This window comes from Apiospora marii (assembly GCF_038362585.1).
Source record: "Apiospora marii strain CBS 49790 chromosome Unknown utg000002l_segment0_segment0, whole genome shotgun sequence".
NCBI lineage: Eukaryota > Fungi > Ascomycota > Sordariomycetes > Amphisphaeriales > Apiosporaceae > Apiospora > Apiospora marii.
Genome location: NW_027117373.1, coordinates 2,252,241 through 2,280,047, shown reverse-complemented (window position 1 = coordinate 2,280,047; position 27,807 = coordinate 2,252,241). Strand labels below are relative to the sequence as shown.

The 27,807-nt window shown below is 51.7% G+C and overlaps 12 protein-coding genes across 12 annotated transcripts; 7 read left to right on the top strand and 5 right to left on the bottom strand.

Annotated features, from left to right (window-relative positions):
• Positions 1 to 144: 144 nt before the first annotated feature.
• Positions 145 to 1,204, bottom strand: PG985_002389 (uncharacterized protein; the record flags this gene model as incomplete). Its single annotated transcript, XM_066822158.1, has 2 exons — positions 145 to 925; positions 990 to 1,204. The coding sequence occupies 2 exons, from the start codon at positions 1,202 to 1,204 to the stop codon at positions 145 to 147; spliced, it is 996 nt and encodes a 331-aa protein (XP_066689590.1).
• Positions 1,205 to 1,979: 775 nt separating this feature from the next.
• Positions 1,980 to 3,050, top strand: PG985_002388 (uncharacterized protein; the record flags this gene model as incomplete). The annotated part of the gene is made up of 1 exon (XM_066822157.1): positions 1,980 to 3,050. One exon carries the CDS (start codon positions 1,980 to 1,982, stop codon positions 3,048 to 3,050), a length of 1,071 nt encoding a protein of 356 aa, XP_066689589.1.
• A 1,050-nt stretch (positions 3,051 to 4,100) lies between these two features.
• PG985_002387 (uncharacterized protein) lies at positions 4,101 to 4,855 on the bottom strand (the record flags this gene model as incomplete). Its single annotated transcript, XM_066822156.1, has 2 exons — positions 4,101 to 4,544; positions 4,820 to 4,855. The coding sequence occupies 2 exons, from the start codon at positions 4,853 to 4,855 to the stop codon at positions 4,101 to 4,103; spliced, it is 480 nt and encodes a 159-aa protein (XP_066689588.1).
• Positions 4,856 to 7,411: 2,556 nt separating this feature from the next.
• PG985_002386 (RmlC-like cupin) lies at positions 7,412 to 7,909 on the top strand (the record flags this gene model as incomplete). The annotated part of the gene is made up of 2 exons (XM_066822155.1): positions 7,412 to 7,555; positions 7,628 to 7,909. 2 exons carry the CDS (start codon positions 7,412 to 7,414, stop codon positions 7,907 to 7,909), a joined length of 426 nt encoding a protein of 141 aa, XP_066689587.1.
• Positions 7,910 to 9,116: 1,207 nt separating this feature from the next.
• PG985_002385 (uncharacterized protein) lies at positions 9,117 to 9,594 on the top strand (the record flags this gene model as incomplete). Its single annotated transcript, XM_066822154.1, has 2 exons — positions 9,117 to 9,402; positions 9,527 to 9,594. 2 exons carry the CDS (start codon positions 9,117 to 9,119, stop codon positions 9,592 to 9,594), a joined length of 354 nt encoding a protein of 117 aa, XP_066689586.1.
• A 1,508-nt stretch (positions 9,595 to 11,102) lies between these two features.
• Positions 11,103 to 14,525, bottom strand: PG985_002384 (uncharacterized protein; the record flags this gene model as incomplete). The annotated part of the gene is made up of 4 exons (XM_066822153.1): positions 11,103 to 11,711; positions 12,265 to 12,347; positions 12,607 to 13,373; positions 13,450 to 14,525. The coding sequence occupies 4 exons, from the start codon at positions 14,523 to 14,525 to the stop codon at positions 11,103 to 11,105; spliced, it is 2,535 nt and encodes an 844-aa protein (XP_066689585.1).
• A 334-nt stretch (positions 14,526 to 14,859) lies between these two features.
• On the top strand, positions 14,860 to 16,961 carry PG985_002383 (uncharacterized protein; the record flags this gene model as incomplete). The annotated part of the gene is made up of 3 exons (XM_066822152.1): positions 14,860 to 15,111; positions 15,190 to 15,648; positions 15,828 to 16,961. 3 exons carry the CDS (start codon positions 14,860 to 14,862, stop codon positions 16,959 to 16,961), a joined length of 1,845 nt encoding a protein of 614 aa, XP_066689584.1.
• A 56-nt stretch (positions 16,962 to 17,017) lies between these two features.
• On the top strand, positions 17,018 to 17,674 carry PG985_002382 (thermostable alkaline protease precursor; the record flags this gene model as incomplete). The annotated part of the gene is made up of 1 exon (XM_066822151.1): positions 17,018 to 17,674. The coding sequence occupies one exon, from the start codon at positions 17,018 to 17,020 to the stop codon at positions 17,672 to 17,674; it is 657 nt and encodes a 218-aa protein (XP_066689583.1).
• A 439-nt stretch (positions 17,675 to 18,113) lies between these two features.
• PG985_002381 (uncharacterized protein) lies at positions 18,114 to 18,977 on the top strand (the record flags this gene model as incomplete). Its single annotated transcript, XM_066822150.1, has 1 exon — positions 18,114 to 18,977. The coding sequence occupies one exon, from the start codon at positions 18,114 to 18,116 to the stop codon at positions 18,975 to 18,977; it is 864 nt and encodes a 287-aa protein (XP_066689582.1).
• Positions 18,978 to 19,706: 729 nt separating this feature from the next.
• On the top strand, positions 19,707 to 20,223 carry PG985_002380 (uncharacterized protein; the record flags this gene model as incomplete). The annotated part of the gene is made up of 2 exons (XM_066822149.1): positions 19,707 to 19,909; positions 19,989 to 20,223. The coding sequence occupies 2 exons, from the start codon at positions 19,707 to 19,709 to the stop codon at positions 20,221 to 20,223; spliced, it is 438 nt and encodes a 145-aa protein (XP_066689581.1).
• A 558-nt stretch (positions 20,224 to 20,781) lies between these two features.
• On the bottom strand, positions 20,782 to 22,984 carry PG985_002379 (uncharacterized protein; the record flags this gene model as incomplete). The annotated part of the gene is made up of 5 exons (XM_066822148.1): positions 20,782 to 21,857; positions 22,013 to 22,286; positions 22,412 to 22,427; positions 22,518 to 22,796; positions 22,959 to 22,984. The coding sequence occupies 5 exons, from the start codon at positions 22,982 to 22,984 to the stop codon at positions 20,782 to 20,784; spliced, it is 1,671 nt and encodes a 556-aa protein (XP_066689580.1).
• Positions 22,985 to 23,843: 859 nt separating this feature from the next.
• On the bottom strand, positions 23,844 to 25,555 carry PG985_002378 (uncharacterized protein; the record flags this gene model as incomplete). Its single annotated transcript, XM_066822147.1, has 4 exons — positions 23,844 to 23,942; positions 24,013 to 24,338; positions 24,392 to 24,928; positions 25,132 to 25,555. 4 exons carry the CDS (start codon positions 25,553 to 25,555, stop codon positions 23,844 to 23,846), a joined length of 1,386 nt encoding a protein of 461 aa, XP_066689579.1.
• Positions 25,556 to 27,807: the final 2,252 nt, after the last annotated feature.

Below are 27,807 nucleotides of genomic sequence, written 5' to 3'. Positions count from 1 at the left end.
GGTCCAAATGCTCCGAGAGCCCATTCCGAAACCCATTTGCCATGAGATAGTAGTAGTACATCCTTATTCTCCCCCAAGCGCCGTCAAGTGTTGTTCCGTATCATGTTTGCCGATACGAGTAGCGACCAATGTGTTAACTGCCAACTATGGGATCGACTTGCGAGCCCTAGGCGTACTCGACCCCAGATCTCTGCTCTTACGCTTCTTGGTGGGTCGACTTGCACCTCCCTTAGGGCGGTAGCCTCCATCGTCCTCCCTCTTCCGCTTGCCTCGTACGCTGCCCATGGCTGAGGTATCGTGCCCAGCCTCCTCGTCCCAGTCCATGCTCTCCGCAGCATCCTTCCGACTGGCGATGGACTGGCGCTTGCTGCTGCTCTTGGCAGTGCTCTTACGCTTGCTGCCGGTCTCGACCTTCTCACCATGGTCGTGGTCCCTCTCCCTCTCCTTGGCCTTGTCCTTGTCCTTTTCCTTCTCCAGATCTTGCAAGAACGTCTTGGGCGCATGGCGTCGGAGCCAGTTGTAGACACTGGTAGGGTTGCGCAGAGCGAAATTGGCTGCTGCTCCGCTGTGACTCGGGATGCTAGAAGCAGCAGGGGGGACCGCAGGCTTGTTCTTGAGACCGATGCGTGCATCGAGTTCAGCGATGTAGTTGTCAACATCTTCCGCTTTCAGGAACGAGGTCGGGTAGAGCTCAGAATCTTTGGGGTCAATCTCTTCCAAGACCTCGGGAAAATGCTCTACCGTGGCAGCGAACGAGCTGTGCGGGACCTCTTCAATCAATCGTCGCAGGGACTTGGTGGGCTTCTGGGCAGCCGCCTCCTCGTCTTCGGTCTCGTCATCCTCATCTTCCACGTTCAAGTCTATGCGGCGCTCGGGAGGGATTTGGGGAGAGTCGTTGATGCTAATCAACATGTCCATTAGGCGGCTATGGGAGAATCCAGTCAGTAAGGTTTTTTCGACGCGGCGGCGGCGGCGTTGATGATGCTCACTCATTCTCGATGGCCAGGCGCTTGGCAGTCTGCAAGGCCTTCTGCTCCAACTGATGCAAATCCTCGCTCTGCTGCATGCGGTTGTCGAATTGTAGGCGCATCTTCCTGTACTTCTTCTTCCACGACTTGTAGGATGGTTTCGCGTCGGCCCGGTCAGAATCATCGAGGCTGCGATCCCGGTAGCCAGGCTCGGCTTTGATGCTGGTGTCGTCCATGACGAAGGCCGACTTGATGCGAATTACGTGGTTTTGTGATGGGAGGAGTAGGTAGGAGTGGTCGCGAGATGGAAACCACCATGCAAGTAATGATTGAAGGCTGATGGTGTTGTGTTGGTGGCAGGGTTGTTGTACAATGCCAGGCTGCGCTCCTTTTGGAGTGCGACAGAGGTAAGCAAGGCTTGGTTTGGGGGTACTTATCGATGGCTGGGTTGGAACTGGGAATCGTGACGATAAAAAATGAAGTTAAAACGGATAGGCGCTGTTGACACTGTAGATGGCGGGTGTAAAGAAAAGAAATAGTAAGCCAGGTTTATTTTCCCCTTCGCAGTAAACAGTATCTAAATCAGATCAGAGTTGGAAATCAATCATTCAATTGATGGTTGTTTGAGCCGCTCGCTCCCGGATGCAGCCCAGGCCAGCAGTGAATGAGAATGAGTCCATCATTTCAATGTTCCAGCTGCTAAAACGTCCATGCCACACGCGGCGCAGAGAGCTCAAGCTACAGTGCTGCTGCTGGTTTTGGGGAGCGTGTCGCGCCTTCTGCTTCTAGAACGGGCAGTACTGGAGGGCGCCATGTTCTACCGAGCACCGACGCTAGCGACTCACTAAACCAGGAAAGCTCGATGATACCAGTTGCGATGTACCCTGAAATCCCATCAACCCCACCATCAACAGCTAGCCAGCCATCCCACCTTCTGCCATTACCAATCTCAGTCCTTAGCATACAACAACAAAACAAGACCCCAATTACATGATCCGGAGCGTGTTCAAAATGGCCGAATCAGCATCCAAGCGTCTCAAGACCTCCGGCTCGTCGGACATCTCCATTGGCACCCACAATGGCCACTTCCACGCCGACGAGGCCCTGGCCGTCTATATGCTGCGCCAGCTGCCCGCCTACCGTGACGCCGCCCTGGTGCGGACCCGCGACCCGGCCCTGCTGGAGACCTGCCACACCGTCGTCGACGTAGGCGGCGAGTACGACGCCGCCAAGAACCGGTACGACCACCACCAGCGCACCTTTGACACCACCTTCCCCGGCCGCCAGACCAAGCTGAGCAGCGCCGGCCTGGTTTACCTGCACTTCGGCCGCGCGCTGGTCGCGCAGCAGCTCGAGGGCAAGCACGCTGAGGACAGCGACGAGGTCGGCCTCTTGTGGAACAAGCTCTACGAGTCCTTCATCGAGGCCCTCGACGCCCACGACAACGGCATCTCCGCCTACGACCCGGCCGCCGTCGCCGCCGCTGGGCTCGAGAAGCGCTTCAACACGGGCGCCTTCACCCTGGGTGCCATGGTCGGCCGCCTGAACCCCAACTGGAACGACCCGACCCCGTCGGACCCCGCCGCCGCCCAGGCCGCCGAGGACGCCCGCTTCGTCGAGGCTAGCGAGCGCATCGGCACCGAGTTCTCCCGCGACCTCGAGTTCTACGCCAAGGCCTGGATGCCCGCCCGCGAGATCGTGCGCGCCGCCTACAACAAGCGCCTCGAGTACGACCCCGAGGGCCGCGTCATGGTCCTCGAGGGCCAGAGCGTCCCCTGGAAGGACCACCTCTACACCCTGGAGGAGGCCGAGGGCAACGTCGACAAGAAGGTCCTCTACGTCCTGTACGCCGAGAAGCCGGTGCCTGACGCCAAGTGGAGAATCCAGTGTGTGCCCGAGACCAGCAACTCGTTCCAGAGCAGAAAGCCTCTGCCCGAGCCCTGGAGGGGTGCCCGAGACGAGGCTCTGGATGCTATCACTGGTATTCCCGGTGGCGTGTTCGTCCACGCCGCAGGCTTCATCGGAGGAAACAAGACCTTCGATGGTGCTAAGGATATGGCTGTCAAGGCCTTGTCTATGTGATGCTGGACATCAACTCAAAACTCTTTTCCTAGATTGGAGGAAGGGGTTGAGATATGACGCTCATGAAAAAAAGGGGTTGCACGTTAGTCATGAATCACGGCATAGATAAAAGACTTGAATAAAGACGATGGCAGCTGATGTTAAGCGGCCCATGATCAATTCTCATTGCATTGTTATAAACATGCACAAAACATAAGCAGTGACTGAACAGTTGTTTGGTTTATCCGTAGCATTTGTACCGCTGTTAACATGTACGACGAACGCAAGTGATAACTCGATAGCTGTCAGGCTGGTGTGTAACGGTATATCGAAATGGGGATATGAAGACCGCACTCAGCATTCAGCGGCGGCAGCGGCAACAACGACGACTGCGGAACACAAATTGGGCTGGTGGTTTACCCGTTATTCTCTCGTGCCTTCGTATCAGAGCAAGGAAACCAAAACAAGAAAAAAAAAAAATAGTATCGACCCAGAAACGCCATGAAACTGGTTTTCCCCTCGTAGCCTTCGTGAAACGGGAACAAGAACTCTTTCGTCCCCCCTCACCACCTCTCCACCAAAAGTCCCTGTGCTGCTAATCCTCAGTGACCCCGCAAGGAGAGAAAGATTCCCTTTGTCGGAGTCACTGTTACACCATTCCTGCCAGAATAGCAATTCAACTCCAAAAGTGAGCGTTGTGGCCCCCCGAGGGAGCCCGATTTCGGGTATGAGATGCGAGAGTATACATCTGCCCGTGGGGATAGATAAGCGTTTCCCGGAGTCTGGCGGTAGACCACCCATCTCTCTTTTCTTTCCGTCGCTCTCGAAAGTACACCGACTTTTTGAGCGTAAAAACATGATGTAAATTTGCCGAGATCTTGTGGGTGCCTGTCTTCCAACGCCGCGCGCGAAGTGCAAGTTCTGGGGGGCACCGCTTTCCTCTCGGTCCTTTCTTTTCTTCTTGTTGGTCTTGTCTCTCTTTTCTCTTCCTTTTTAGTCGAGAAGGAGGGGGCACCTAACAAATAAAGCTGTCTTGTGCCACTCTATCTCCGGATCGGGATACCTTGGGGCTCAGCACCGTCCTCTGCTACAGCAGATTCGGTCCCTGCTGCCGCTGCCACTGCTGCCGCGGCGGCGTGCCCCTTTCTCCTCGGCGTCGTCGGCGCTCGTCTCGCGGTTCAGGAAGCTGCTCTCCTTGATTGGGGAGGAGCTGTTGCCTGGGTGGCCGGCCAGGTTGCCGGCGCCGCCCATGCCGCCGGGGGAGGTGCCCGAGATGCTGCCGTGGTGCTGGGCGTGGCCAGCGTTGGTGCCGTTGAGGTGGGGGACGTTCTCGGGGGTGGGGTGCTGGGTGCCGACGGAGCCCGTGTCGACGCTGTCGCCCTTGCCGGCCTTGGACATGGCGTAGTCGCCCGAGTCGAAGTACTTGCGGTCCTTGAGGTGCTTGGCGAAGTGGTCCGACTTGGAGGGCAGCTTGCCGTAGAGGCGGAAGAGGCGCTGCTCGTCGGGCGAGAGCGACTGCGGTAGGGCGTTCAACATCATGTCAGTTTACTGGTTTTCTGTCTCTCTCGAATGGTAAAGCAAACAGGGAATGGGGATTTCGAGTGAGTGTTTTTTATGCAGCATTTTAGACATTGTGCATGTTCGCCAACCTCCAGCTTCTCTTTGTCCTGCCGCTCCTGCTTGTGCTGGGCGTTGGGCGCGAGGGTTGAAATGGGTAGCGGGCGGATGAAGTGGGGTGGGCTGATAGTTCGCAACACAAGCGGGTGAAACGAGGAATTGGGGGAGCTCACCTTGACGTCAATCTTGTTCTTCTGGTGAGGGTTCATGTTGGCGGTTTGGCGGTCGCAACAGGAGAAAATAAAAGTGCGTGTGTGGAAGGGGAGGAAATATTTATTTGGTGTTGTCGTCGTGCCCAGCTTGGTAACAAGTTTAGTGGTGGTAGGATGGGCTTTACTGGGTTTCGCAGGTTTGGGTTCGTCGTTTGAAAGTGCCTGGGCTCCGACGGGGGGTTGGAGGAGAGTGGGAGCGGGGGATAAAATAAATCCAAGGGACAGACAGGACAGCTGCTGGTTGGTACGGTGTATGCTTTGCCCTCCTTGCGCACTTGGCCTAGCGTAATGCGTTGCGTTTCGTTGCGCAGACCAGTTGCAGACTGGACTGACCGATCGACTCTGGTTGATCAATTGATTGATCGATGGGTGGAATGTCGCAGTGGTCAAGTCGTGGTGGGTGGTGGGATGAGATGGTGGATTACCCGTGGATTTTGGGGGGGTCTCGGGGGTCCAATCAAGGGGGCCTCTACAGCCTACAGCAGGCTAACTGCCAGGTAAAAGACTGTAAGTGACCAAAAAGAAGAGGAGAGGGATGTGGAGGATGTGCTTTGAAGGGAACAAATGATAGGTACCGCAGGTCCTTTCTTTGATCCGGGCAGACCTCCCCTTCACGCAAGTGTGCTTATCGTCTCTTTCATCTGATTCCTGAGAGTGAGAGAGGCGAGACTTGGGAAAGCTTGAGAGAGATGGTGGCTTTTGCTGGCTACTACAAGCCTTAATGTTATCTATCAATCTGAACCTAGGTTAGCAAGTTAGGCATTAAAGGGAAGTCCCCTTGATTTTTGCATCTGTCTGTAAGTCACAGGGTTCAATTGGGAACCAATCGAGCCATCTGGCATCCTTTCCATGCAAGCAACAGAGGCTGAAGACTGATATGCAGTTTTGTTCATGCGTGTGGTGGAGAGGACCCCTACGGTTAGGTGCGTGCCTCTTCGTTGTCATTCAGCCCATCCTCATAGACAGAAACACATTACATCCTTAGGAAAATGGTTTGTCGTACACAAAGCAACAACCATTTGTTATAATAAGCCCAGTCACGCGAGAAGATCCCACCACTGCTTCCGCCCGTAAAATCTCCAAGCACTTCGTTCGTCTACACAGCATGCTTCGGCATGCTCCTGCTCCTGCTCCTGCTCCTGCTCCTGCTCCTGCTCCTGCTCCTGCTGTGAAACCTATCATATCTGCGCCGTTGGGGATATCGGGAATCTCGATAGCTACATGACTAGCTACTAGAGATCGCCAGAGCTATTGCGACCCGACTGGCGAGTTTGCGGGGAAAGCAGCGCATCCAGCCGTCCAGCAGCAGTGATGGCAGCGCGATGCATACTACTTACTGACCCTGTCGATCCGAGCTTCTCCTGCCTCACAAGACCTTCTCTGATTTGCTTTGCTGCCAAGTCGTCTCCAAAAGAGCCAATTGATGAACCAAAAAAGTTCACTGCTCAGCGCATCGACAAGGATTGTGACGTAGGGCTACGCAATACGAATCTTACCTCTTTTCACATCTCACAGTTGTCTTGGCGTCAAAGAGCCTAGATCGTCGGGGGCTTGCCTCTTATCTGGGGAGAGTTTTCCTCTCGCTGCCGGCTCCCCGGCCGACATGCCCGCCCCTGCATCCATCCAGCGGCAGGTGAGACCCCAAAAGACATGCGACTGACCAACTCGCATATTGTAGCAAAGCATGTAGATGGAGAGAAGGGCAACTTCTTTCAAACAATAAAATAGAGTTCGCTAGATTGATGCATCCGAGGCGTATAGGGGGGAGGCTCGGCATCTCCATTGGCAGCGCCTGGCCGGACTCCAACTTCTGGCTGTCAACCTACCATTGATCTCCCGTCAGAGATATATAACGGCATGCCTGCCCTGCACGGCAGGTGTGCTACTGCAAAGTACGATATCGTCTGACTATGCGATGCTAGCCAAGCAAGGAGGACTGCACCGCAGCTGCAGCTAGCTTGTGTAGTCCCCCCTCGACGGCTCCTAATGGCCGAACGGGCTGGGCGACATTTCTTGATCATGCGACCCATTGTAGCTCGAGATATGGCGCCAGAGACACGCATTCGGCCGGCACATCGGCTTGTACTAAAACCTGAAGCCAACCAATTTCGGGCTGGCTGATATGCCGGGGCGTGCCGTTCTCATAAATTTCGATAGTCGGATACATATCATTGTGCCATTGGTATCCTTCAAAGAGAGTGAAATATGCAGCCTTCTGTGACAGTCCGTGAACAGCACTCCTCAGGTGCGGAGTCGCTTTTCCTCTGCATGCAGTAGTAGAGACAAACCGCGGGATCCCATCCGCTTGGCTGGAGCGGAGAGACAAGCCAGCCCTGCTCTGCCACCCGGCTGCCGGATATGTGCGTGCCCATTACGTCGACAAACGTGAAAAGCCATTACAGCACACAACGCACTTACACAAGCGCATGAACCCTCCTCGGCGGCCTTACAGCACTAACAAGTCGCATCAAAAACGGCTTCACCGCACTTACTCTGCATTAACCCCAAAGCTGCCTATTACCTAATTCAGGTCGCAAAAAGAGAGCGGTCACCATGGCCCCGCCGACGCAGCCGCAGCCGTCGCAGCCCGTCCGCCTTGCCCAGGCCGCCGACCTCCAGACGTCCGGTGGCCAGACGGACGGTATGCTTCGCCAGAATGCCATCACGGATCTCTGTGACGGCATCTGCGCTTCTCGTGTGAGTTCAAGACCTTCCCCCTAACCATTCTTCTTTACCATCCACTCCGATGCTAATAATACTCCCGCACAGATGATAGCCAAGCCCCATTCCTCGTCCGCGGTGCACCACCACGGCGCCCAAGACACTATTGTCGTCGCGCTCTCGGGCCGTGGCACCGTCGTCAGCGAGGGGGGCCACAAGCGCGTCGATCTGCAGCCGGGGGACTTCTGCCTGATCCCGGCGTGGGCCGAGCACCAGGAGGTGAACGAGGGCGACGAGGACGTGGTCTGGGGCATCGTGCGAAGCGGCCGCGCGCCAGAGGTCGTGAATCTCACAGGATGGGGAGGGGGCCCGGCCAGTGATAGCAAATGATAATGTGATGTCAAACTAGTTAAATAGATTGGTCTATACTTAGATGCACCGGACGTTGTAGAGAGAGTTTGTTCGAACCAGTCATATTCTACGAGTCGGGTAACATTCATTGCGCATTGAAGATACTCGGATTGCAGCATGTAGATGATAGCCTGGGCTTGTTCGTGGTATAGATGACGATAAGGAGTCCAGTAGATATCGAATCGGGGATGTGGTCTAGTGGTATGACGTTTCCTTAGCATTGATGACTGATCACTTGCTTAGTCAGCGAATGGAAAAGGTTCTGGGTTCGATTCCCAGCCTCTCCACGATTTCTTTTGCCTCTCTGAGAGGCAGACTCTTTTTCCTCTCCTGATGAGAGGTCCTGTGAATTTTTTCTATATTTTTAGGCCAATATTGCTTGTGGAATATGAATTCCGAAATCAAATACAGCAAAAAGGATGTGTGGACCCACCTTTGTCCGCTTAAGCTTAAGCTTGCAGTGCAGTCTACCAAATGTGCTGAGAATAAGTAACCCCCCCTGCCCCCTCTGCAGTCGTTGCCATCAATATGTAGATAGATGCCCAGGGGTGGTCAAGTGATATATGACGTTGATCGCATTTCATAATTCCCATAGAATGAATGGAAATATGAACATCAAAGGCATGGAGAAGGCAGACCAGGAGCCGAACATCGGGGTATCCCGCGGAGGGATATACGACCCAGAATCGAAACTCACTGCTGCCGGCATTTATACGGCTCAGCCGGGCTCCGTCTGTTCATAGGGCGTTTCATCGCAGGTGGTTAACTACGGATGGCTCTGGATAGCTTGCGTGTCAGGTTTGTGGAGTAGTAAAGTCCGACTCGGCACGGAATTGTAACTGTGCAAACCGATATAGGCCCCTGAGACACGCCGTTCTTTCACATACGACCATATCCTGCTGAATACTAGGGATCCCGTCCGCTCTCCCATATATAAGCAGCAGAGAGCCGAATTAGTACTAGGGTCGGTGACGACCTGGGAATCCTCGGTGTTGTATGTTTTCCTTTTGCCTGTCTTTTTGCTCTGCTCGCCTCCAGTGTCATCAGGCAGTGCCGGTGATCAGACGCCATGTCCTCAACGATTAGGTAGTGTAGACAAAAACGGACTGCTGTGAGCAGCCAATAATCTCTGCTGCTGTACCGAGAGGAGCTGAAGAGATGAACGAGGTATCAGACAGATGGGGAGATGACGAAGACAGTGCGGGATAATTCAGGCTACAAGTCTGGAGAGTTTAACAACCTGGTGGACTCGGTGCTGGCGGCGTGCGACAGCAACGGCTGCGACGGGGGCACGGAGAAGTCCAATACCGCGCACTGCATCAAGATCGATGGGGACAACTCGGACGACAACCACGGCAACATCCACGAGTTCGTGGGCAAGTTTATCAAGGGCCCCATGCACACCGACGACACCATCGACGACTGCACCGGCTACGGCTGGCTGCGGCTTCCTGACCGCCGTCAACTAAACCGTCCCCGGCTACATCTCGCTGCGCCGCAACTACGACAACGGCAACCCCAATACACTCTGCAAGGTTTCCATCAGCACCAGCGAGGCAAAGGACGCGTGCGGCGCCGTCTCCAATGCCTTGTCAGCTGCGGGCGGGCCGGTGGAAGCAGGAGACCTGTTGGGTGCCATCAAGGTCGCCGTCTGCACAAAATAGTGAGTTGCATGGTATATTGTCCGTGGTTTGTTTGGCCCTGGGGGTTGGGATTTCTTGGTTAAGTCGCCCCCGATGGATATCGGTACAAATTTGATAACGGTGCTGGATGGAATGTATAGACAAATCTCAATACAAATTTTGCTTGTCTGCACATTCGGATACCACACTCCTGACAAGCCAACTGTATGGGTTCGACCCAAGGGGGACGGGATTTACATGCAAAAGAGGAAGTATCCGAAGCTACCCTGTGCTCCCTACTTGGTTAACACTCATCTGCCTAATAGGCTGATCATAGCACTGTGTTACTCAGATATAACGCAGTATCTGGGGTTAACGCAGGTCTTCTTAGTGAATCTTGTACTTCGACACATGAATTGAGGTATGAGTATCGTCTCCGGAGGGACTTTGATATCCGCCGGTGTACGACAACGCGAAGTAGGTCTTCTTGGCCACACATGGTAACAGTCCACAATGATTTCCTGCCACTACCCGTGTCGCTGCGCAACATTGAGCCCGACACTGAACTCGTATTATCGTGCATGGATGCGCATTGTAGCGCAGTTCCCCCCTTATCATTGGTTGCGTTCACGTCGATGGCGGTCGCTTCGAGTAGACTTGCAACTGTCGTAACGTCGCCCAACTTTACTACGCTTATTGACATAGCAGCTCTCTCATGTTCGTTGTTGTCAACTCCATAACAGAGTACCAGGTGTGAAATGAATTTATGTCCTTCGGCTGACGCGGCTTGTAACAAATCGCCGTAACCTACCCTACACGTCAGGGTCGGCGCCATGCTCAAGTAATAGCTTCACGATAGCTTTATTTCTTTCGGCTAACGCGGCTTAAAAGGAGTTATTATAATATTCACCCTACACGTCAAAGTCGGCGCTATATTTAAATAATAGCTTTACGATAGCTTTATTTCCTTCAGCCGACGCGGTTTAAAAGGAGGTACTATAGTACCCACCCTACACGTTAAAGTCGATATTATGCTTAAATAATATTTTTATAATAACTTTATATTTTTCAACCAACGCGGCTTAAAAGGAGGTATCGTAGTACCCGCCCTATGTATTAGGGTAAGCACCATGCTTAAATAGTAGCTTTACGATAGCTTTATTTCCTTCAGCCGACACGGCTTAAAAGAAAATATTATAATACTTACCCTACACGTTAGGATCGACACTATATTCAAGTAATATCTTCACAATAGCCTTATATTCTTCGGCCGACGCAGCTTAAAAGGAGGTGCCGTAATACCTACCCTATATATTAAAATAAGCGCCATATTTAAATAATAATTTTACAATAACTTTATTTTTTTCGGCCGACACGGCTTAAAAAGAAGTATTATAATACTCACCTTACACGTTAAAATCGACGCTATACTCAAATAATATTATCACAATAACCTTATATCCTTCGACCGACGCAGCTTAAAAGGAGGTGTTATAATACCCGCCTTATATATTAAGGTAAACACTTTTTTCAAGTAGCACCACTACCGATTAAAGCAACCCACAGACAGATGCATAATATAAAAGGCTAACCGGCTCTATCATTTCATCAGGGGTTTCTTCCCAAGGTCTGTCCGGTCTGTAAAGCTGGTATCCAAACTCAAACGCAGGCTGAAAAGAGAAGTACTCTTCTACGACTGGCGAAACAGCTTTATTCGCGTTTTCGAGAATTGCAGCATGCTTCGCCCAATATCTTGCGGAGTATTGTGCCAAAGGATACTTTTGTCTTGCTTCCTCCAGAGTGTATGAATGGTTCAGCTCTTGTAAGTACGAGAGACATACATCAACGATAATGAGCTCAGCAGTACTCTCTTGGAGGCTGTGAAGTTCATTTGTGCCCCAGCTGTCTGACATGAGGTAATCCAGGACCGTAGAGTGTGCAAGCTGGATTTCCGTTATGGTCTGTATGCCGTCTCTGCTATCGTTCATTTTCTCGGTTTCTCTTTGGTTGAGGATGATAAGACCGGAGCAGCATCTGATTATCTCTCCTGGAAAAGACATGCGATTTTCAGGATCAAATCTGGGCTGATTACCGGTATCAACCGCAATTGCGTCGACGCCCTCAGAGACTGTGAGTGGGCGCTCCGAGTACATTGAGAACTGTAAAAGGCGTATCACAGCGTGTTTATGCTCCGTCGGTATCTTATGGAAGATCTCAGAATACAAGTCTACTAAAGTTGGAGGAAGATTGATCAGTCGTCTCCTTACAGACGACTGATCAATGCAACGCCCTAGGATGTCGAGCTGGTAAGAGACCCAAATGAACCTGTCATCATTAGCATCTTATTACGTGAGAGCTCAGTATCAACTTACATCCGGTTCTCAAATTGTACTAAGGTACTTTCAATTTCCCTTTGAATCTCTGGAGAGTTTTCCCACCGCTCCATTTGTTTGGTTTTTGCTCTTATATATGCATCAATATCCGTGTTTACTGAGCTGTTGTGAATGGAAATGATCTTGTCCTCATGAGCCCGTACTTTGATAAGTGCTTCAATATCATATTGACGACGGCTTGTCACCAGTATATGAATATTACCATATACTTGAAGCTCTTGAATCAATAGGTATAGTCCTCTTGCAAAGCTGTCATCCCGGCGGCATTCATCGAGTGCCTCTAGAACCAGCCAGATTTCATCATGCTTTTGGACCATACATTGGAAGAGATTGCATAACGCTGGAAGATTTGGTCGGCGTTTACCACTTCCACATAGTTGGTAAATCGCATCGGCTTCTGTCCTGGTATCCTTTTGTTTATAGTATAGCTGGACAAGGAATGAACAGATGGCCCCCTCAAAAGATTGTTTCTCATGATCTAGTCGATCAAAATAAAAGTAGAGCAAGCTTTCGCTAGCCGTGCCTTGCCGTAAATCGGTAATGATAGTAGAGCTCAGGATCGTCTTGCCACATCCCGGGGAACCATGAAGCAACAAGAATGAGTTTCGGCCCGTTTTCCATTCGTGATACGCAGCACTATCAAGAAACCATTGGCCCGTACCTTTATGGTGTTTATTACGAGCATTGTTGAAGTTTGTTGACGGATCGGGAGGTGAGAGCCAATTCCTGATCTTCACGAAATCGTCGTCGGTCTGGAGTGTTCTGGTTCTACTTCTTGATCGTGCGGTTTCCTGAGCGCGCGAAGAGTTTTCTTGAGATTCTATCTGGAAGTACTCATTTTCAGCGAAGTAATTGGAATCTGGATCTGCTATCGAGCTGGTCATTGGTGAGAACATGTTGTGGTGGTCATCAACAGGCGACAGCTGTAAGCCCTTCCTGCTGTTGGATGACGTCGAATAGACCCATGTTAGAAGTCTGTTGGCATATTCGCTATTCTTCGGAATGTTGTATGTCGCAACTGGCTTTTTCAGGTCTTCTGGGTCGACATACGGCCAGGGAAGAGCGCGGAGGGAAAACTCGTACGCGTGACGAATAACATGATCAACCAGCTCCGGAGAATCCTCTGGTCCACTAGACGAACACAACGGACAATTTTGGATGCCGATAGTCTGCACAGCGGACCAGGATACAATATCGGCTAGCGAATGGGTTACCAAGGCGTCTTGATGGGTGGCATCAACATGCTTCTCCATATTGTCTCTCGTTTGGAAAATCACATCTTCATCGCACATGAGGCAATGCCATTGGAATGGATGATCCTCCTCAAAATGGATCTCCCACTCCTTTCGACTCGTGAAAGTAAGGTGTGGTGCAGGGCAGTGCTCTGCGATACAAGTGTATGGACATAGGTCCTCAGCAAGATGTTCTCTAAAATGCGTGAGCTATAGTTCGGAAAAGCTATATTTTGACACATGTGGTCGATGTAGAAGGCGTTCAGGCTTACCTCCATGCAGAAGGATTAGTTGTTACATCAATAGGCAAGGATTGGCAACAACAAGGACATTTGGTAACCAGCCGACCTGGGACCACTCTTGGGGGCTTGGGGAACTCGCCTGCGGCATGGATGGACGTGATCTGGGAAATTGCCGTCTTAGGAATATGTTTCTCTGACGGAGGAAACCGGATGGAGCTTGTAGCAGTTGAAGGAATTGAGAGACCAGTGTCCATGGGGGCTCTCCTTTTCTGTTTCGGCCTAGACATAGGCGTTGGGGCTTCGGTTCGCATATGTGATTCATCGATTTCCACTCTGATGCTTGCTAATTGCTCTCTATCACCCGAGTCTTTGTTTGCTTCTGTTGTTTGGCGCTCCTTGGCATGCTGTGATCTCCTCTGGGCCAGCAAAAAGCGATGTCTTCTCCTTAAGTTGGCTTCAATCAGTCTGACTTGAATCTCGTTCAATTTGGAGCTCGCTAGGCCGGTTATACTGGATGTCGCAAACGTATCCAATATCGACGCAACCCCCTTTTCCGGGTGTGGTTCGAGAGACACTGAGTTCGAAGCATCAAGGTCCTCAGTTCGAGGCTGATACTCGCTTGGACGAAGTAGGATGATGAATTCAAGGTGTTGCCGCAGTTCCTGATAGTCGATGGGGTTGAAGGATTCATCAGCTCTTCGCCGGCGTGACGCTTTGCCTGTACTTCGGATCGCCATTCCAATCATTGCTAAATTCTTGATGGACGAATCGACATTGTCAAGCGTCTTATGCGAACCATCAATGACTACCTCCGAAATGACGTCGTCAAGAAACTGTGCAAGCATGATCAATATGTTTTTTATAAGCGCCAAATCATGTTGACGATGTTCGAATCTTTTGTCTAGGGAGAGACCAGGTTTTGCTAGAGCGCCGACGCCATCGGCCCACAGCTTGAAGTCTGCTATTCGGCATTGGAGAAGCTCTGTATCATCATCCGAGCTGCATATGCGTACAATCTCGTGAAATCTGGCAAGACAGACCTTACTCAGATCAGAGACTGGAGACGACAACAGGTACTCGGTCCCAAGATCTTTAGCCGGCTCCATGTTGGTGAGAGCTCTGGTTGCAGGTGATAGCCAAGAGTATGATGTCTGGAAGAGTTTAGGTTATACCGAGCCGGATGTGACTTTGTCTCGAAGAGGCGGGAAGCACAGCCCAGTCGCTATGTGCTGCTTGGATGAATGGAAGGAAAGTCTTCAAAGACCTTTCAAGACGAACAAGCCTTGCGAGGTCACCTCCGACTCTGGACTGCACTGTGATTGGAGGCAGATGCGGGGTCAGCCACAGCTGACTTGCAAAATCTCATCTCCAACGACCTCCTGTTCCATCTAATGGTGCACACCGGTATGTCACGCTGCTCGTGAATTCGGAAATCGCAGAATGTCGCATCCACTTGACTTGGCTACACCTGTACTTAAGAGGTGGGCGCTACCAGTATCCAGAACCACCCTCGAGCTATGCGTCCATTTCAAATCACGTTTGTCAGGGGAGTTCCGAAAGGACGCTGGCAGTATTGCTACACGACTGCACTTGATCAACGAAGGTCTTAGTTCCTTTCCAGCAGATCAGATTGATCCCGAAGTCGAGAAATCGTGCAGTAAGGTTTTAGAAATCTTGGCTGGCATCTATTGTGTAAGTAAATCAAAAGAGAAAGACCTGATAAAACTCTAAAAACTACGTATAAAGACTTCCCTGACATTGAATTGCTAGTCGTCACAAGATACCCATGCGGCACACCGCCCCAGTGACTGCGATGCTTTATTCTTGGCTAACAGCATATCTGGAACCTCATTGCTAAGAACCGATCCCTTGGAAGCTTTCTTTGGCCAGCCGGGGAAAACCGGCCTCAAGCGCGCCCTGGAGAATAATTGCAACCAGCTTCATAAACATCTTTTTGTCGACGAAAGTAGCCTTCCTTTGAACATTCAGAACTGCGTCTCAACAGAGAAATTAGACAGTCTTAGCAACGAGGCCTTCGCAGCACTTGAGCAACACATCAGATGCGATCCAACCCTGCATGTTGATAGGATAGACGGCCGTAGCGGCGTATCAGAGTGGCATCCGACCAGAATATGTCTAGGAAGGGAAGCATCAAGTCTTCCAAACTTCAACTTTCTTGTATCAACAATGGACATGACTTACTGGCAGGACTTCCTGTTAGAGATGTGTGTATCCATCCATTTCCATTTAGGCCCATCGATTATTGACTAATACTAATAATAACATGAATAAGACGACCAGATGAAGACACCAACATCAAGTCTGAACCCATATCCAACCACAGGTTCTGTCCAATCTTGGACCTTCGGTCAAACGTTCGAATCCCTATTGCCCTTACTCCAGTTCAGAAATTCTTGGATCTGAGACGACACTCCTGCCTCGAGTTTGCCCCAAGACCTGGTTGTGGAGAGACGCTCTCCAGCGTGCTCGAGTCCTACGAGCTCCAGATTAGAGACAAGCTTGTTTTAGCATATAACATTGCACGCGCTTATATGACTTTTTACGATTCGAAACTCATGCGTCTGAAGTGGACAAGTGGCAACATTCATTTCATGCCACTGGATAATGATGGATGCTCACCGCCAGCGAGTATGCCTCTACGGGCATACCTATCATTTCCATTTGGGGAAAACGATAGTGATGAAATGCAGGATTTCATACAAAATGAAAGGATGACTCACTGCTATCCCCGCATTTTCGATCTGGGTATATTGCTTCTTGAGATAGGACTTGGTGAGACCTTCCCCACGCTGCCGTGCATATCCTATTTGTCGCAAGTAAACCGCGACCACAGGATAGCACTAGCTCTTGTCAGAAAATTGAAAGGAAATGTATGGAAGGGTTTCGAGCACAAGTCTGCTTTCGACGAAGTCGTAGGCTTTTGCATGAACATGAAGCCACAGACTCTGTATGAGAAAAATGATCGACATGCTGGCGTGGAGGCACTTTCATCAACGACACATAAAGTTAAACAGGATGGGATTCTTGGGCGGAAACATCTATTGTTCAATAAAGTCGTCCGCCCGCTGGCCTGGCTCGTCAATCAGGGGTTCGGAAACCCGGACAGAACGACACTTTATATCAGAAGGCTTACATCAAATGAACATCACCAGGACCAGCCAACACAACCATTGACGGAGTTCCATTCGAGCCGCAGCACGCAATCCATGCAGTGGCTTGATAACCTCTGCAACATCGGAAAGACGGTTGCGATAAAAAGCAGCCGGAGGCCTGTTATCGCTATCCTTGACACCGGATTAAGTCCAGTATTGTTAAACTCGGAATTTGGCGAAGATGCCGTCAGTCGTATCAAATACATGAATTTTGTGGACGATTCAGGCATGGTTGACGACTGTGGCCATGGGACGTTTATGACCGGGCTCGCAATGAAGTGTGCCCCTTTTGCCACATTCCTGGTGGCTCGAATTGCAGCGAATTCAAAGGAACTAATAATGAGACAAGATACAATTGCAAAGGTTTGAGAAAACAAATAAAATATCTTGCAACATTGTCGTTTCGATGTCTTTTACTAATCACAATGTACAAACAGGCTATCAAGTGGGCTGCTGGCGGCAAGCAAATGGCTGATATCATCTCAATGTCCTTTGGATTCCCCAGGGCAGACATAGAGATCGAAAATGCCATCGAGGACGCGATGAAGTCACGGGGGAAGTCTATAATCATATTGGCCAGTGCCGGGAACTCAGCATCCGAGGTTGAGTGTTTTCCTGCACGGCTCGATTCTGTCATGTCCATACATGCCACCGATCCCTACGGCTACTTCCTCAAGAGTAGCTCCATCTATCATGAAGACGGCCCAGTAGCCTTGGGTACATATGGAGATGGTTTACCTAAGGAATTTCTCTCTGAATTACACGCAAAGCATCCAAATGTTGTTCAACCCGGTTCGTCGGTCGCCACGGCAGTCGCGGCGGGCATTAGCGCTACGATCCTCTCGTATGTCGATGCTCTTCCTGCACTCTGCAGTTTCCAAACTACCGAAAGGGACAAAATTAAAATACAGCGTGTGCGAGAATCAAGAGGCATGGAGGATTTGTTCAAACATATGAAAGCAAGGCGCACCGGCCGTCAATTATGGGTGGATCCAATTTCATTCTGGAGGGATTGCGGAAGCCATGATGCAAGATATCGTGCAATTCTGGGATGCATGGAGAACTTCGACCGTTTTCGATAGCTGATAGAACTTTGGGAAACAAGATAGGGAACCCGGCGGCATTCTGAAAGGTAGGTGGAGGCAGGCTGGACGGCTGGCGCTCTTTCAGAGACATCGACAGTAGCCAACAACCTATTTTGCATATTGATATTAACATCTCGGTGCGTTTGAACTGTACTGTGGATGACAACATCGATATGCACCTTTGCTGCCGGTCAGCTGAAAAGCATATTCAGCCCCCACGCTGATTGGCCTGGCTTCACGATGGCGTTGATTGGGCTATGCTGCACCATCGGAAGTACATGGTGTTCGCCTTAGGCACCTGATCGACACCCAACTTGCGTTCTCTTTTACATCGATCTTCTCCCCCGAATTCCGTATACTTACCTAGCCAACTACCTCGATCTATGCCTCACATTTCTTCAGTGCAATATCCTAGCCGTCCAATAGAGTGCACATCATGGCGCGCAGAACCTGGTTCCTGCCACCCCACTTCAGTTTCCTGCCTGAAGGGGAATTGTCACTTGGGACAGTAATCTCACACCCCAGCAGGCCAACTCGTATCCTCACCGTTCTGAATATCGACCAATACCCCGATATCGTGTTGCCCAAAGTCACCAACATCACCGAGACCAACCATCGCCACGGCAGCGGCTCCAAGCGATTGGTGGGTGGGGGTTTCTTCGCGAAGGTCGTCGACCTAGCGTCGGCGTCTGGGAGCGCCAACCTGTCCGACAACAAGATCGAGTCATTGGGCGAGGTGGACCTGGAGATACGAGCGTTTGAAAAAAGCTTGTCCGCGGATGCCCTCCTAAAGGTTGTGGAGTTGGACCCCGTGAAAAAGCACATGAAGCAGAGCATGCTCGGCAACCGTCCTTTCTACATCATTTCCGGGTTACGGGTAGCGAAAGAGTCATTCGAAGTGATTTGCGAGACTACCTCAACCGTATCAGCTTCGGCAGAGATATCCGGGCCGGCTCCAGCGGAGCCCTTACCCTTAGAGGCGGGAGCTAACGGTACGGCGAGCCGCGAGAAGAGCAGGGTAGATGGCTACAAGACAGCCCCTGGTGTCGTATATGCGTACCAAGTCCATGTGATACGGGTGAAGCGCAATGGCAATGCCACGACGGAGCTCTTCTCTCACAAGACGGCGTTCCTCACGGGCGAAAGTGAAGACGAAGAGGATGAGGAGCCGCTGGAGATGGAGTGTATTGAGGTGAATGCGGACGTGATTGGGGACGATATGGAGCTAGTGACTAAATTCGATGAACACTCGATCGGACTTGACCAGGAAAGTTGTATAGTGTTCAAGGATGACTTATAGTTTTTCTTCACACATCTACCTTACCCTTGAACGGCACTGGGATTGGAGTTATCGAACGATTGTATTGAGTTCGTGCAAGCAGTAACTTAGACCTTTTGGGTACCAAACCTTTCAGCCAGCTATGGATCAAATATCTATAAGATGGACTACCGAACAGTACCAAGTCACTCATGGAACCTTGATACTTCTCACTGAAGATGGCGAGCCCGCCTAGTAATGAACGGATGCATGCATGAATCAGGCTGGCAGATGATGGCGCCTCTCTGTTGATAGGCATTGCTCTATGTTTTCTAACCAAATGTTAATTAGCGGATATGCAGAGAGTCTCGATGATGGCGGCGGCCAGTAGGCAGAGGACTGACACTCCTCTGGCCGATATTGCCTTGAATATGTTCGACCTGGAGACTGGTGAGCCAATAGGAGAAATCATTACCTGTGATGTTTGCTACGTTTAGTATATAAGCCAATAACCTCAGGCTCAATGAACAGACTCTGCATTCAGGCTCGATGATGTGTTTGCGAGAAACCAGCATATATTGCGACTATAAGAGGGAGCCAGATCTATCCTTACCAGCCTTCAGGTCGCGATTCTTGGACACAATACAGACTTCCCATTCGCGACTTCTCTCTTGTCTGATCCAGCAGATATATAGATTTTCCCGAAGCGCCTATCTATCCCACACATCCCCAGTAACCAACCCCGGCCATTGACCTTTCGATAAATAAAACATGCCGTTCTCCGTCACTTCCGCCGTGAATCTCCCCGTTGCCATCGCTTTCACGGCTTCTGCCACCGTGTATCAAGGTATCCGGACCGTCGACAACTCAACCAGCCAGGTCGCCTGGAAAGTTTCTCTCTCCCTTCACTCCCATGAGCACGGCAGCTACTGTAGCCCCCTGTCTCCTTTACCTAGGAAAGTAGAAGAAGATGCGTCTCAAACCCCACAGACCCCCTGCTACAGCCCCCTTCCTATCCCCAAAGCCCGATAGCTGATAAAGCATTCGACGCAGGAGCAACGGCACCCCGGACCCGTGCTCGCACTTCACCAAGATCGTGGACGGCACTGGCTCCCCCTACGGCCAGGACTTCTATGTCGACGGCAGCAACGGGCCCTTCCGTCTCTTCAACTGCGGCATCGAGGACCCGGTTTCCGAGCGCGCCGGCGAGTTCAACGCTGTGTGCAAGTTCGAACCCAGGACGATCAACTGCCCCAACTTCCGCATTCAGCGGAATTGGTTCTGCTAGAGAACCCCGTGCGGTTTGGACCAGGAACCAGAAAGGGCGCAGAAGTGATGCTGGCGAAGTCGCTTGTTGATATTGCCAAGGGGCGGTGGGTGGGAAGCGATGGTTAATCTTGACGTTTTGTGCATCCGCAGCTCATGAAACACATGATACTGAATGCAAGAGAATGGCCCGTGGCCCATTAGTCCCGCAGACTTGGCCTTCTATGACTCTTGGGTTCGTCCTTTGGTGTTCCTCCCCTAAAACGCCCTGTTGTGCAAGCCCAGTGTTCTGTGTGAAAATCGTGAAATCGAAAATGAAGCAGCTGCCAGACTTCACATGGTGTGACGCTCTCTTCCATTGCGCCCAGCTTGTAGGTGACTCTTCCCCCAGCCAGAAGGAAACACGAGTGAAACCAAAGCAGAACTCCCCGTAAGTCTCTCCGTAACGGCCAAAGCCCACGCGAGAATGTACAAGAATGTCTTCCTTCCCATTGGCTGGCGTGCGTTTAATAACACATTATAGTGGCCTGATCGTATCCATATTGACGTCCAAACGTTTGACTGTGAGAAACCATGTCACCTATTGAACGTAGATGTTAGGATCCTCTGCGTAGAAGACCACCAGCTTCTCGTATGCGTCCCGGAGCTCCTCGACATCGCTGTATTCCGCGGACGGGTTGAAGCACCTTTTCAGGTCTATCATCCGAGCCGTGACGCTGAGGTTGCCATGATGCAGCTCCACCGACGTTTCATCAATGACCTTATTCATGATGATCTGAGTCAGCATCGGGTCAAACACCTGGGGGCTCTCTGCCCTACTGCTACGCCGTTCTTCGCTGCCTGCGTCGGTTGTTGTTGTCGTCGATTCGGTCGATGATGATGATGATGATGATGATGATGATGATGAGGCGGAAGGGCTTGGGCTAGGCGATTGCGGACGAGTGCTGGCCCACCCTTGAAGAAAGTCGTCCATGGGATCTTTCGGGAAGCTGACAAGGGCTTTCAAGTGGCTTCTGGGTACACCTGGCACAGCCATCGGCTTGACCACAAGTGAGTCTGGTTCGCCCTTGAGGCTTTCAAATGCCTTCTGGACCGTGGCGTGCGGCGCCTCGAAACTTGTCTCCATGCGGCCCGGAGATGCCTTCATAAACCCGCGGGAGAAACTGCGCATGATTTCAAGCACCAACCTTTTCTCAGCAAAGCTGCTTTCCATCAAGTCCATGTAACATTCCATGATGACCCTCTCGAAGCTCTGCTGTATCCCACCGGGACCAGACTTTCGCAAGATATCGAATAGTCTGTGGAACGCGTGGGGGGTGGCATGCTCGTCGTTGGTGAGATCGACAATGTATTGCATGAAAATGAAGGCCAATCGATGGTCATGCCTGGCGAGATCAAATGCGCCGTAGAAAGCGGCGAGGATGAGCCAGGGGTTGGGTTCGAGCATCTCCCTAAACATCTCGAAACAGTGATTGAGAAGCGCGAAGCCCAGCTCGAAGCGCTTATGGTGCAGGAAGTTCCGGGCTATCCCAATGAGTGTGATCCAGTAGTAGGTCTTTCCGGCGGCCGCGCTGTAAGCTGGCCCCAAAGGGCCCGATTCTGGTTTCTTACTGGACATGGTGTCCATAGCCGAGACGTAGTCCTTTATCATAGACACTAAAGAGAACGAGAGTCAGCTCCCACCAAGGTCCACCAAGATAACCGGCATTTGCCTGCCGAAGGAGAGAGAAAAAGAGTTGAAGGCAGAGGAAGTGAAGAAGGCAGATGGACATGGACAACGATAAAGGGGAATAACCCAAGGCACTACATACTGGACTGTTCGGCAGGCCTCAAATGGCCTGGTGATCCGAAATACCAAGAGCGATTCATGCCGTCTAGGAGATATACTAATTCGACATCGGGACACAAGGCAGGTCCGGACCGCATATATCTGTTCACACGCCGGCCCAAGTTGCGTACTACAACAGACCCATTCGGGCTCCGCGCGGGGACGGGCGGCGAGTGCTGTTGGCGAGTGCGGATCAGGAGGTCCTCGACGAATTGGGAGCTGAGATTCTTCCGCAAGCCCCATTTCCTGAAGTGGTCCTACGAAAGTTGTGTAAGCAATGAATGAGGACGCACATGAGCAGCATAAGAGACATTTGAAGACATGCGATGTCCCCTGAGTGTTGCACAGTAAAGAAGTGGCAACTAAATGCTTGTTCTCTCACCTTGTACATCTTATGACTGCGCAACGTCAGCATGCATGATCCGAGGTGTTGGGTGGTTTATACCCAAGACAATAAATGTAAAGTTGTTTTGGGGGGATGAGCTCACGTCGCATGGAACTGAAACTCCCTCCTCATAATCTCCTCAACCTCCTTGAGAGGATGGTCGTCAATTATGTACAGTTGAGTAATGTAATTGCGATGCAGGCTCCAATCGAAGGGCCGAGCCCAGGCTGGCTGCTGGACACGCGACATGGCCATGGAGGGAGCTTTGGTCTTCCGCTTGCTGTTGTTGTTGGGGTCTTTTGCACGTTGAGGCGCCTTCCGCATGGTAAGGGTCTTGTAGTTTCCTCCTATCATTGCGCGGAGGTTTCGGGGGACCTGCCGCCTAGAGGGAGCATTCGAAGAGCACGACGAACTATGGCAATCACGGTAGAAGATGAAGGATGATGATGATTATGGAGATGATGATGACAACGATGATGAATTCCCAGATTGCTGGGTCACTCAATCTTGATGGGGTGTGAAGCGGGCCTATAATCTGACATACATCCCCAAGGTGCCGCTGGGCTGCATGGCAAACGACCGATCTGATTCAGATTAGCAGCACACACGGCCGATTGTTTTTCCAGGGGAAACAGGAGAGTAAATATAAGAGTCGCAAGCTGGAAGGCTTCCTCTCCATTCCATGCCGGGGTCGAGAAATCGAGGTGCATATCGCAAATGCGATGTAACCAACCGCCCTTACGATGTGGGAAGGAGACGGGCGTGCCGTACGTAGTAACACTACGTGCATTCCTTTCCCCTTTGTGTACCTGCTAAGCGCCAAAAGTCAGCCTATGGCGTCTTTCCAGGAGGTAGCCTGGCATTTGAATCAACTGTCCCACCTCCAAAAATAGAGGGTAGGTAGTAAATCAATCAAACCAAGCAGCCACTTGCTCTACCAGTGTGGTGGTGTGTATTGCACCTGCAGGAGGAATCGTCAGCCCCGGTCACCAAATTAGTGGGTCACCTCCGGATATCAATCGTATGCGAAGGGCAAAATCCCCACCTTCCTCCGGCTCGTCACCCCTTCCACGGCAACTGATGACCAAGAGCAATGGATGTTTTTGACAGTCAAAAAATGCCGTCGATGTGATATTCCAAGCACTATTTATGTGTATATACTTGAGAATGCAGCGCGGCCTTTATTTACAATCCTCCAGCCTAGAGGCCTAGCCAATGTCGGGGATATAGGGAAACGCAAGCAAATGCCACATTTGAGCAAAAAGCAAACTCCATGGTCCTACCCAATCCAATGCAGGGGAGCCTGAGCCGGCTCCACCTCCAGCATTTCGACGGAAGCCAGGGCGGGCTGTATCACCACTAGCTGTCGTGGTCTCAGCTGTGCAGCCATCTGCTGAATGCCCATTGAGTGCAACTAACAGCATGCCCCTTACAGCTTCTCCTTGAGGAGGTTCTTCATTCTCTTCTCCACGGCGTTGAGGTACTCAGTGGTGGTGACGTAGTCCTCACGGGCCGTCTTGCCCATAGCCTACAAGAACGAAACATTAGCAATGATTCTTTGCGATGACTACCAGTCATGGCAGAAGGGGAAAGCTTACCAGGGCCAAATCCTTGGTCATGATCTTATCCTGGTCAACAGTGTCGACACAAGCCTTCTCCAGGCTCTCGGCAAAGGCCACGAGCTCGGGAGTGTCATCGAGCTTGCCACGCTGGACCAGTCCCCGGGTCCAGGCGAAGATGGAAGCGATAGGGTTGGTCGAGGTCTCGCGGCCCTTCTGGTGCTCGCGGAAGTGGCGGGTCACGGTGCCGTGGGCGGCCTCGGACTCGAACGTCTTACCGTCAGGCGTAATGAGCACCGAGGTCATGAGACCCAGCGAACCGAAACCCTGAGCGACAATGTCGGATTGCACATCACCGTCGTAGTCTATCACGAGCGCGTTAGCCAGCTGTCCCTCGGCGATGTTGGTAATCACTTACTCTTGAGCGCCATGATGTAGCCACCGGCGCTCTTGACCATCTGAGCGACCATGTCGTCGATCAGGCGGTGCTCGTACCAGATGTTCTTGGCCTCGAACTCCTTTTGGTACTGGGCGGTGTAGATCTCCTGGAAGATGTCCTTGAAGCGGCCGTCGTACTTCTTGAGGATGGTGTTCTTGGTGCTCATGTACAGCGGCAGGCTCTTGTCGAGCGCCAGCTTGAAGCTGGCGTGGGCGAACCCGCGGATGCTCTCATCCGTGTTGTACTGCGTCTGTGCGACGCCGCCGCCGTCCTTGAACTGGAAGACCTCAATCTCCTCTGGCTTACCGCCCTCGGGGGTGAACACCATCGAGAGCTTGCCGGGGCCGGGGACGACCCGGTCCTTGGCCCGGTACTGGTCGCCGAACGCATGACGTCCGATGATGATGGGCTTCTTCCAGCTGGGAACCAGACGGGGGATGCTGGGAATCACGATGGGCTCGCGGAAGACGGTGCCGCCGAGGGCGTTTCGGATGGTGCCGTTGGGCGAAAGCCACACTGCAAGGCGGTCAGTATTAGAGCTGTGGTCGCAATAAAAGTAGAGATTGGGTTCTTATGCACCCGGCCGGCAATACGAAGAGACAATGAACGGGATGCGCCTGCACAGACCGCAGGTGCGGGGCACAGCCGGTGCAGCGGGAAGGCAAGTAAGACAACGGGGTTGCAGAAAGTTTGAAGGTGCATGCATGGGGTGGGCTCACTCTGCTTCAATTTGAACTCTTCCACGCGCTGCTCATCGGGTGTGATAGTGGCGCACTTGACTCCAACCGAATACTTCTTGATGGCTTCGGCGGCATCCAGCGTGACCTGGTCGTTCGTCTCATCACGGTAGGGCAGGCCCAGGTCGTAGTACTTGAGGTCGATGTCCAGGTACGGGTGGATGAACTTGTCCTTGATGTCCTGCCAGATCACGCGGGTCATCTCGTCACCGTCGAGCTCCACGACGGGGTTCTTGACCTTGATCTTCTGTGCGGCCATGTTGTACCGGGTGTAATGGAAGAAGGCGACGGGCGCGGCAGGTCGGGATGCCGAGTTCAGTGCGGTCTTGAGCACTGGCCTTGCGTTCCTGGAGAAAGCAGCGGCAGGGCGAATGGATCGAATGGCCCCGGTGTAGAAGGCACTCATGGTGACAGCTTTCGGGAAGTTCGCGCAAACTACGGCAAGGTCGTTTTTATAGTCGAGCGCGGTGACCAGCTCTGGGAACCGAGGATGAAGGTCGAGAGCTCGTGTGGGTCTGATATGCGGGCGATTTCAAGCTCGGTAGTTGACCGAGGTTGCCGGAAGGAAGCGAAGGCGACCGAGAGCGTCGGGGTGGCGGCGCAAAATGAAGAGCCGATGAAGGCCGACGAAGGGTGTGTGCTATGTGCTATCTATATTCGAGAAGAGCTATGAGCAAGACTAGGAACCCTAGAGGAGTACGATTCAGCAGCAATTGAAGCTGGTGGTGACACAAAGGACGCTTACGAACAGCTTGGTCGGATGTTGATAAGGTGACTTCACAAACATGCAGCAGACCAATTGCTCATTTCTCACTTACCTATTATGACTGGCCAGGACGCAAACCGTACGGTGTTAATGATGTTCCGCAATGATGCTGGGGAGCGAAGGGGAGATAAGTGCGACAGAGTTGCATTGATGCGATCAAAGTATGCAGCGCTTGTCCATCAGCGCAACACACCAGACTGACGACAGACAAGGCCAGGCACAGTCGGAGTCAGGACCGGAACGAGTTTGGCGCCAACGATCGTGTGATGCCCTGCCGTTGCTTCACAGGCAAAAAGTCTGCTGGGCCAAAGAGGGGCACGGCATCATCGCAGTCCCTGTCGCAAGGGTCGCTATCCCCCACATTTTGCCGATTCGCGGAGATGCTGATGGAGCCTTGCTGCAAGAGGGCAACTTGCCTGATGGGGCAGGGACGTTCGTGAGTGACCTGCCGAAGAGGCGAAGGGGGCCCGGACGAGCGGGAGACGGCGCACAAGCAGCATTGGGTATGATGATACGGCATTATTGTTTCTCATTGATTGTGAACGGGCATTACGTTCATCGAATTCTTAAACTTTGGTCAGTGGCTGTCAGATGCACGTCAATGCTGGGTTTGCGACCCGACTGGAGACAACTCGATCTTGTCGCATACGCTAAAGGCAAAAAGAAATCTATCGATTGTGAAGAGCTAAGCTGGAAACCACCTAAGGTAAGGCGCGACCAAGTGCCGCCATCTATGTACTGTATTCCATCGCCAGTGATTATCCCATTCATCGCTGCCAGTTACCCCGAAACCGACGCCAATATTACCAACAAGGTACACAAGGCATGTATTGATTGATCAAGCAAGCAATGAGCTGTTGCATTTCCAGATAGACAAATATCCATGGACTTTAGGTATTTGTAGTTGATAACGTATTATCCCCAGAGCTCTGAGCTGAGGAGCCTCATGATGAAGGGTATCTTGTCTATCATCTAATAAACGTTTCAAAACAGCCAGCCTGAGTGTGTGCGCGCGTGCGGGTAAGCAGCAGCAACAACAACTCGGCTGGTCTGCAGCATGAGGTCCTAGTTGGCCTCACCATTGATTGTATCCTGCATGCATGCTCCTACCTCCCTCAGCCTCCGTCTCAAGAATGTCATGACGCAGCAGCCAACCCACCCAATGAGGACGAACCGATTTGATGAGTGATCATCGCGCGCGGAGTCTTTCGAAGAAACAAAAACAAAGATCATGAACAAGCCTCCTTCCTCGTCATCGTCGCATGTATGCATGCATGCAGGGTGTTGCAGGTGAGGCCGCCTGGTCCGCCTAGGCTGAACCGCGCGCGCGCGCCATGCAGCTTTAACGTAACCACCCCCCTTCCCCCCTTCCCCTTCCCCCCTCATTCCCTACCCCAAACCTGGTTTCTACACATGCAAGATCAAGTACTGCGCCACACCGCCTTTTTGCACCGAGACACCAAAATAATCATCAAAATCACAGCCCGACCAAAAACTCCGTGCTCGTAGTAACACAACCAAGAAGGGGAGTAGGGGGGGAAAGGAAATAAGAAAATAAATGAGGAAGCAACGACGTTCGGCTTGGTGAACGAAGGTATCCAGTTGGTTTCGTGAGGTTTTTGCGAGTGGTTGTTGTTGGAGGAGATAGAAAGAAAACGGACTTTGTAATCCCAAACGCCTGAGGAAATGCGGTCATCTTGTAACATCAGTGTCGTACAGGTAAAATAAATCGTAAATCCATGGCATCAGAACAGTAGTGAAACAGTAGAAGGGTGGCGGTAATGGGCCAAATCAGTGTTGTTGAAACCAGGTCGTTCAATAGGGGCTGTGGGTTTTGCGAGTAGGGGATTTTGGGGTGTGGTTGAAAAGGGGTACGTCCACCCTAAAGAATG